We start from the raw sequence: 9,713 nt of genomic DNA, 5'->3' as shown, positions 1-9,713 counted from the left end.
CAATCATTTATAGCAAAAAGCAAAATACAGACATATTGTCACAGAAGGTAAAATATGGGAGAAACCTTGGAGATCTAAGTGCCTCTTATTTTCTTCCACATTGGCTTTTCAAAGCTACATGCAGTTAGTTAACGCCAGCACCAACAGAAACACCCTGATCTTGGCTTCCTGAAGTGCCCTTATTGTAAGCACCACATCTGAAAAACAATTTTCTAATTTTTTTTTATTTCAAAGTTCACACATTTATGGCACACATTTACAAAGCAAACAAATTTTATTGTCTCTACACATTGTTCTTTTGTAAGAACATTAGCAAACTTGCCTTCATAAACTAAGTACACAGACATCCAAAAACAAAAGCTTAAAAACTTAACAGACATAGAAATCAGTTACTGTGCTCAAGTCTGAATACAAAAGCAATGAAAAGCACAAACTATCTACCTGTATTAAGTATTAAGTATGTACAGTGGCAGAAAATTAAGAATTTCTTCAATTTGAAGAAATGAATTAGTGTTACAATGGAAACGTTATTTCTTTAAAAGTTTATCTTTGGAAAACGATTCAGGCTCATACATAGAAGACTGTATACTTAAATGTCCAAATTGTATACTAAAGATTTTCAGAAAAACATAAACTTTGTATAGAGCACAGTTCTAAAACCTGGGAGGATGGTAGCAGTGAACTTATTAGCTATATGCAAGGCATTATCAACTAATTTTACTTTACTAACAGTGAGGTGAATTTTTAGAAAACCATGCTGAGATTGAAAGGCACCATTTGAAATAATTTGGTGTTTTATAATACAACATTTTATTTCAGACAAATTGGTTTGCATATAGCCAAAAGTATTAGGAACTACCAACCAGCACAGCACCCAGAATAGTTTACAACAACAGACACAATTCCTGAGTGTAGTTTTCTATAGCTTAATATTAACAGCACTAATGAAATCAAGCAGATATATTATAGAAGGAAACACCAGGTTTAATACCTTATAAAATATATTCAGAACTTAAACTTTCCTGTAAGATTCAATTCAAGTCAAAATTGAATTATAAATGTTATCAGATAATTATTATTATGAAAAAGTCTAGTTGGTTAAAAAACAACTTATAAACCATAAAAGACAAAAAGTATTTTAAAATATGCAACAATAGACTAACTACTAAGTTTAAACTTTTATTTTAAAAAAGTAAATATACATTTATGATCTTTAAATTTTACATGTTTGTTATTTGTACATGATCTTTATTATTAGAGCAACAAAAAAAACAAGAAAGAATACTCTGAATCATTTAGACACAGGAAAAATCAATAGAGAGGTTGGATGAATGCTAAAGGAGTTAAAATATGAAGGCACAAGGACTTCATTAGTGGAGTCATAAAACAGACTTCACCTAAACTGGAAGCTAGAAAACAAGCAGTTATTTCAGAGACCTCAGGGCGTGGACCTTATCTGAAATGAGTTCTAAATAACAGCTATGTGAAGGGTGTGAGGAGCATGAAATGAGATGCCCTGTGGGGATACAGTTAGGAATTCTGAAGACATCACTGTCCAGGAAGTCCAAGTTCATAGCACGGGTCAAACAAAAACCTTCCCTTAAAGTTAACAAATCCAAATGGTATCGACTTCTTAATAAAAGAATCAACGTTTACAGCATAAAATCCTTAAACGGAGTGTTCAGCCCAGTTGTTAGCAAAAGCTACTTATAAAATGGTTCAATACTGATACTAAGCTGATGACATTAAAGCTACCAAAACTTTGTAATGACCACAAAGATGTGGCGTCCCAGACTGGAGTCCAAAGTCACGTGCCTTCTGAGAACACTGCAGAGATGTCCACAAATACACCTGAATCTCTCCAACAACGTGACATCTCCCTTCTATGTTTTCCTTCTATCATAATCTCCAACCATCTTCTTGATGTGTGACAATTTGCTCTTCAACTGCTTGCAATAATTCCTTTTACTTTTGTAATCTGCAGACTAAACAGGTTAAAAATGAATGAGATGAAATCAATAAAAATGGATCTTTTGTGAGTTGTGAGGAAGGCAGAGATGAACATAAAGAGGGAATTCTATTTAGTCACACTGAATTGTTGGGGTGTTAAGTGAGATAATATGACTTAAGGCACCTAGCGGTATCACTGACCACACAGGCAGGTGAGTCCCTTTCCTCAATCATATCTTCTAATCTGAATTTCACAAAGAATACCTTCAATTCTAAAGATCTATAAAACAACCAAGAAAATGTGCTGGCATTTTTGCTAGTAAATCATCTTTAAAATATCAGTAAAATAAGAAACTGGTCATTTCAGTTGACTTGGGAAAGGGCAACTGGGTAAAGGGAGATAACAGACAAAAAATTTGACTACATAACATTATAGCCTTGCATTTAATTTAATTTAAAATTTTCTTTTAATTAAAAAAATGTTTAATAAGAAATCTTTTCAAAACAGAAGTATTTTAAGTCAATAAAGACTGATGCAAAGTTTTGGCAAGAATTTGGAGCAACAGAAACACCCACTGCTTGGTGGGAGTGCAGACTGGCACGACCACTTTGGAAAGCTGTTTGATGGTTTCTAGGAAGGCTGAATGTACACATGCCCAGTGACCCTCCAATTTCACTCTAGGTAAACACCTAGGCAAATGTGTGCAACCGTACACAGAAAAACATTTACAAAAAGTTTGAAGCTTTGTATTTGTAAAAGCTAAAAACTGGGAACAACACAAATTTCATACAATAGAATGGATGAATAAGTTGTGCTTTTTTCAATAAACACAATACATAGCAATAAATATGAAACACAGAACTCTGTAATTTTACCCATGATTTTTCTGTAAAGCCACAACTTCTCTAAAACAAAAAAGGAACCACAGCTAAACACTACAATAGAAATGGATCTCATAAACATAATATGAGCAAAAGAAGCCACACACAAAATAAATACTGTCTGACTCCATTTATATAAAGTTCAAAGTAGGTAAAACTAATCTATGATGTTGGAAGTCTGGACAATGGCTATGGCTCCCTCTAGGAAGATGGGAGAAATTGGAAAGGAGTAAAAGTGGAAGTTTGCGAGGAGTGTTAGAAAATTCTATTTCTTCATCTGGGTGTCAGTTACACAGGTGTATGATCATTTTGTGAAAATGTATCATGCTATATACACTTATGATTTGTGCCCTCTGTTGTATGTATACTTTGACTTTTAAAAGAAGTTTAAATATATATATATATAGGTTATAGCTGTAAACCACTAAAAGTTCTAACTTCTCAGCTACGTTTTCATCTTGCAATTTCAGCCCATTTTTCTATAATCAGTGCATAACAACATATCAAAAGTTAAGTTTTTCTATTAAAAAGTTCTTCCTAAAAGGATCTTACAATCTGAGATACTTACTCGCTTAACTTGCTTCAGTCTATTGTATTCATCAGCAGCAGCCTATTAATGAGAAACACGGGGGGAATATATTTTCATTGAGGACATTTTCTCTTGCCAGAATAACATTCCTAAAGTTTTAATTTGGAGATAAAAATGCCAACATGTGAAAAAAAAGATAGGAAATTAAAATAATAAAGTTTTTAGACTCCTAAAACTATCGTCAGCAGGAAGGCCTATGAGACTCCAGTAAAGAGATATCTATGGCATTCTATTTTACATGCTCCATTCACACAGGCAGGTAACTCTATTTATTCTGCTGCCTCTCATTTCTCCCCAGGGAGCCCACATTTCATAATGACACCAGAGGTCTTTTCTAAAGCAGAGGACTGATAAGGTCATATCCCAGTTGATGTAAAATCTGGCTAAGCTCCCTGGTCAATTTCTCTGAGAACCTAGTCTCCTATCTTTCCAGTTTCAGCAAAATATCTACCTATCCAGCAGAAAACATCATTTGCTGTTCTTTTTAAAAACTAGGCATGTTAACTCTTCCAACCCTCTCATCAATGCTCCTTTTAAGGCTCTAGTCCTGCTTGGTCCTCTCCCCACTCCAATCTGAAGAAATTATTAAACCTACCCTAAATTCTTCAGACTTTGAGCAGACTTTATTCTTTCTCGAAGCAATGGTAGTATTTTCTGCACATAATGCAAATACAGCATTTATCACATTATCTAAGTTGTTTAGTTTCTCTTACATATAATGTATATGTATAAAATGATGAAAAATGTTAATTACTAATATCTAAGATACAAGGCAGTTATTTTTCAGGCATATTAGTGAAATGTGGCTCACACAATCCCTCTAGTGTGCTACCAGGGGGAATGCAGTTAGTACTATATTTCTGGAAGACAGTTTTGCTACAATATGTATTAAAAGTTTAAATGTGCATGACCTCTGATAACCCAATTTCATATTCTGGAATTTGGTCTAACTAGATAAGTAGACAATTACACAAAGATGGGTAAGTTCAGCAAAGTATTTGTGCTACTGGGAGGGGAAAGGCAGGAATGAAAATACCTAAATGTCTATCCATAGAGGATTACTCTTAAGTAAATTATGGTACAACCTTAAAATTGAATATTATATAGCTATATTTACAAGAAGTAGATCTTTATGAGCGTGAAAAGGTAGCCATACACTGGTGTTGTGTGAGAACAGGATTTAAGTAGTGACAGAAAGTGATAAAACAAACAATCTCACAATGATGGGGTCTGTCAAAGGGACACAGGAGCCAAGTGAAAGAGCTTCCTGTGCTCAAAGTTGGAACAATTTGAGCAACAAAATAAAATAATATCAGATTATAATCCAAGTATAAAATAGAACTACGTAAATCCACAGTGATACAAAGGACTAAATGGGGAAGACCAGACTACTCTCCAGTGCAGAATAATTCCTAATAATCTTTGTGGCTATCATCCTGCCCTTAAGGAGGCAGAACACTTACATGCAGGCTGTGCATGGGGGCTTCCTTCCAAAGAGTCAGTATGAAAGGGAGATTAAAAAAAACTGTAACTTTACAGTGGAAAAGGCTGATCAATACTACCTCAGCCGAGTAATCAAGAGAAAGAAAGCAAAAAGCGAAAAACAAAGATAAGTATAAACTGTTATGACGTAAAGGAGCAGGAAGAATGATTGCAAATCATGACAATTCCAAATCAAAGACTAAGTGTGTTTAGGTGCACTCCTGCAGAGAGAGGATGCTTTAACAACCAATATTTTGGTAACAACTGGTGGTGGGATTTAAGGTGATTTGAATTTTTTTATGTAAGAAATTAATTATATTTATAAATAGAAAAGATAATATGACTTTTCTTTTAAACACAAAGGGATATATGTATACATAAGACTATTGCTTTCTAACTCTTAACTAAAACCATTAAAACACTCTTAAATTTGAAAAGAGTTTTATCTAAGACTGTTCTAAATTATTCTTCAATGAAATCAGTTTGATAATTAGTAGCACAATTTTTATCAACATTAGTGTAAAGGACAACATATCTCTGTGGATTAGAATAAACTTCTATTTAATTTGCAAATATCAGGTTTGAATTTACCATATACTCTTCACTTTCTTCTCTATAGTCATCCAATTCCTTATCCAGACGAGAGAGTTCTTTATTGATCTCATCAAGTTCTGCCTGTAAGCGCTTGTATTCCTGCAGACCACTGTCAAAATTTCTCTTGTAGAGTTGTCTTTGTTGATCTGAAGTGATAGGTGGATATTCCCTAAAAAAATGAGAGGGAAAATGACTGCATATGTATCTCTAACAGACATAAAATGCAGTGTTTCTTCCTCAAAAATAACAAAGCTGGTGGGGATATAGAAAATAAGATTCTCTTGTTTTCTTAACGTTTCTTACGGGGAGAGGAAGGTACGGTGCAAATACGTTCTATCAAGAATGATTACTCCTTATATACTATAGTTCATGTTAAAAAAAAAAACATGCCTATATAATCTTTAGAAAAAAATCTTGAGAACTATTTATGAATTTTAAGGTTCAAGTCATAGAAATGTATTTAACTCTGAATACAAAACACCACAGGATAACGGAATACTTCTATTTAAAGTCTTAAAACTAGAATTCTGAAGAATAAAGTATGTTTTTATCACTATAGTGGCAAAACAGTTGACTGGCAGCCTGGCTGTTTCCTGCTACCACCTATAGTTTTCAGACTGCTTTTTATTGTTTTTGCTGTTATCTGAGTGATGCAAAGGAGGGTCTTAAATTTCCTAAGCAGAAATAGCCTTTTTGTTCTTTGATTCTAAAAGTAAACACAAAGCTGTACAGGTATAAAAATGTGTGCTCATTGTAAAACTCAGCTGTCAACCCATTTACCTATAAAGAATTAAGCCTGTTAATTCTATATTGCTTTTTATCTCTCAATATACCAGCCACTCTTTACATATGAAGATGATGCTACTAACTCATATTCCACTAAGAAAACATTGTGTATCATGTCACAGGATTGAAGGGCTTCATAGCAATATAAAATTTCAAATTTACAAAGTTAGGCAAGTATTTTCCAGAGATGGCTGACACTTGTGGGGAAAGAGGAGGACAAGTATCAGAATATCAGTGAATAGGGTTTTTCAAACTATATATGCCCCAGCTGTCCCTCCAATACCTTGAGAAGCAATGTTTCGGTTAGCGAGTTTCTGAATTGTGTCCTATTCCTCAGAATACTTAGGCATAAAAAGCTACACCTCAAATACCAGTCGAGTTGATGATGGTGAACTAGAGTAAAACCGCTGACACACAAAGGAACTTAACACCATAACTTTAGCCAGAGCACTAAATTGTTACCACAACTGTTTATAAAACTGCGTACCAATGTTCTTTGGCTTCACTTCTAAAGGAAACTCTGGCGCCCCACCCCAGTCAACATGGTAGAGTGAGACACTTCCAGACTGTCGCAGATAGAAGCTTTTAAAAAAAAAACAGCAAGAATTTGCAAAAACATCTTTCTCAAAGCTCCAGAAAACAGTAAAAGGTCTACAGGAAGAGGGTAAGCACCCACTTAAGGAAAAGGCTACTAAGATCTCTTGGTGCCCTGGCTGGCCCCGCTCCATCCACTGAGGGGCTGAGGTGGGGCTGGCTCACGCTCCTAGGGAGCCTGACTGTCCGGCCCAACCTGTCTGGTTATGGCCCAAGGGCCTGGCTGTTCCAGGACTTGCTTGCGTGTAAGAGCCAGTCCACAGAAACCTCCTACAGGACACCTTGGGAGAACAGTCACGTTCTGGAGCAAGGGATTGCTGGTTACAGGACATACAATGCAGTGCCCTGCACTGTCAGGGAAGAGGGGATATTTGTATTTATGTAAAAGGGGAAATCCCTAAGGCCACACCCAAGCCAAAGACAAGACATATGAGCAAAATGGATCAGGGAGGCCATTACACTTCGACTTGGAGCTATTCATAAAACTCCTTCTATGGATAAGCCCTGAAAGAGAACACTTGCACTTCCCTTCTATTTTTTTCTATTTTTGGCTTCTATTTTTATCTCACTCTTTTTTTAAATTAGCTCCTCACCTTCATTAGTGAGGAACAGATGCCTCTGAGTCTAAATTACAATAGCACATTAAAATATCACAATGTCCAGGTTTCAACAAAAATACAAAGAAACAGGAAGCACTGGCCAAGACAAAGGAAAGATTAAAGCATGAAAAACAATCAAGGAGGCAGACCAGACTTGGACATGTCAAAGACGTTTTAATAATCATCCTAAATGTGCTCAACAAGCTAAAAGAAAACATGGATAAAGAACTAAAGGAAATCAGGAATATGTTAGAGGAACACAAAAAGAATATTAACAGAGAGATGGAAATTATGGAAAGGAATCAAACAAAGCTGAATACCACAGTAACAGAAATTAAAAATTAAAAATTCCTTAAAGGGGTCAAACCGCAGATTGGAGCTGACAGAAGAAAGAATGAGAGAACCTAAAGATAAAACAACTGAAATAATCCAGGCTACAGAGCCAAAAAGAGGAAAAATGAACAAAGCTTGAGGAAACTGTGAAACACCATCAAGCTTATAAATATATGCATTGTGGAACTTCCAGAAAATGAAAGAAAGAGGCAGAGAGAATATTCAAAGAAATAATGGCTGAAAACGTCCATACATACATCCAAGATGCTCAATGAACTCCAAGTAGGGTAAACCTAAATAAATCTGCACCACGTCAATGTATAACTGAACTATAAAATGTCAAAGATAAAGAGAAAATTCTGTAAGCTGCAGGCAATGAACAACATTTCACATACAAGGGAGCCTTAATAAGATTAAGTGCCAGTTTCTCATTGGAGGCAAGAAGGGACTGCCTTCTTGAAGTATTGAAGGCAAGAAACTGCCAACCAAGAATTCTGTCAAAACTATCTCCCAGGGGCGGGCCGCGGTGGCTCAGCGGGCAAAGTGCTTGCCTGCCATGCCGGAGGACCTCGGTTCGATTCCCGGCCCCAGCCCATGTAAAAAACAAACAAACAAACAAAATACAATAAAACAAGAAAATGTTTAAAGATGTTTCCCTTTCTTCCTTCCTTCCTTCCTTCTCTCTGTCTTTCCTTCCCTTCCTCCCTCTTTAAAAAAAAAAAAAAAAAAAAAAACTATCTCCCAAAAATGAGGGAGGAACATTCTTAGATAAACAAAAGTTGAGGTACTTAAGTCACCACTAGACTTGTCCTACAAGATATGCCTAATGAATTCTGCAGGTTGAAAGGAAAGAACAGACAATAGGTCAAAGCTGCATGAAAAACTCAGAGGTAACAATGCGGATAAATATAAATGCCAGTACTACAGTAGTTTTGGCTTGTAATTCCACTTCTAACTTCCTACAGGATCAAACAGGTATCATATAGACAGATAGACAGATACAATGATATAGCAAATATGATAAAACATTAAAATTGGTGGATATGGGTATCTGGAGGATTTGGGTATGTTCGGAGTCCTCTGTGTGGGTTTAGTATTGTTTTTTCATTGCCCCATAAATATGCAAGTATCTCAAAATAAAAATTTTAAGTAAAAAAAAAAAATTTATGTTTAAGCCCTGGCTATCAAGAGAGTAAAAACACAACTCACAGAATAGGAGAATATATTTGTGAATCATATATCTGAAAAGGATTTAGCGTCCAAAATACATTAAAAAAACTCCTACCACTCAACAACAAAAAGACAACTCACTTAAAAATGAGCAAGGGTCCAGGTTAGTGGGATGCCCCGATATTTCCCAGAGTAATTTTGGCAGTGAATAAAGAAGTATTTGCAAAGTACCCTTGGGGGAATGGGGAGAAAGGAAGAAATATTCAACTTTCCTATTTGGAAAATTTCTGATATTCTCACAAGTAGTGGGGTCAACCAAATCAATAGGCCAAATTCTCAATCTTGGGGTTTGTCCCTATGGAACTCATTTCTGCCAAGGACAGGCTAAGTCTACTTAAAATTAGGCCTAAGAGTCACCCTAGAGAACCTCTTTTGTTGCTCAGATGTGGCTTCTCTCTCTCTAAGCCAACTTGGCAGGTGAACTCACTGCCCTTCCCCCTACGTGGGACATGACTGTCAAGGGTGTAAATCTCCCTGGCAAGGTGGAATAGAACTCCCAGGATGAGCTGGGACCCAGCATCATGGAACTGGGAAAGCCTTCTTAACCAAAAAGGGGAAAGAGAAATGAGACAAAATAAAGCTTCACTGGCTGAGAGATTTCAAACAGAGTCGGGAGGTTATCCTAGAGGTTATTCTTATGCATTATATAGATATCCCTTTTCATTTAATGGTAT

The 9,713-nt window shown here is 35.8% G+C and overlaps 1 protein-coding gene across 4 annotated transcripts in view; it reads right to left on the bottom strand.

The window, feature by feature from the left end:
- OCLN (occludin) overlaps positions 1-9,713 on the bottom strand; it is a 65,736-nt gene continuing 56,023 nt past the window's right edge. For all 4 annotated transcript variants that reach the window (XM_077117432.1, XM_077117431.1, XM_077117433.1 and 1 more), the window contains exons 7-9: positions 5,495-5,666; positions 3,401-3,442; positions 1-1,985 (exon numbers count right to left, since the gene is read on the bottom strand). In XM_077117432.1, coding sequence (XP_076973547.1) covers positions 1,884-1,985; positions 3,401-3,442; positions 5,495-5,666 — 316 coding nt within the window. In that variant the 3' untranslated portion in view covers positions 1-1,883. The remainder of the gene's footprint in view (positions 1,986-3,400; positions 3,443-5,494; positions 5,667-9,713) is intronic.

Source organism: Tamandua tetradactyla, chromosome 9 (genome assembly GCF_023851605.1).
Source record: "Tamandua tetradactyla isolate mTamTet1 chromosome 9, mTamTet1.pri, whole genome shotgun sequence".
Classification (NCBI taxonomy): domain Eukaryota; kingdom Metazoa; phylum Chordata; class Mammalia; order Pilosa; family Myrmecophagidae; genus Tamandua; species Tamandua tetradactyla.
Note: the sequence above shows the minus strand (reverse complement) of the source record. Positions and strands in the feature narration are given on the sequence as shown.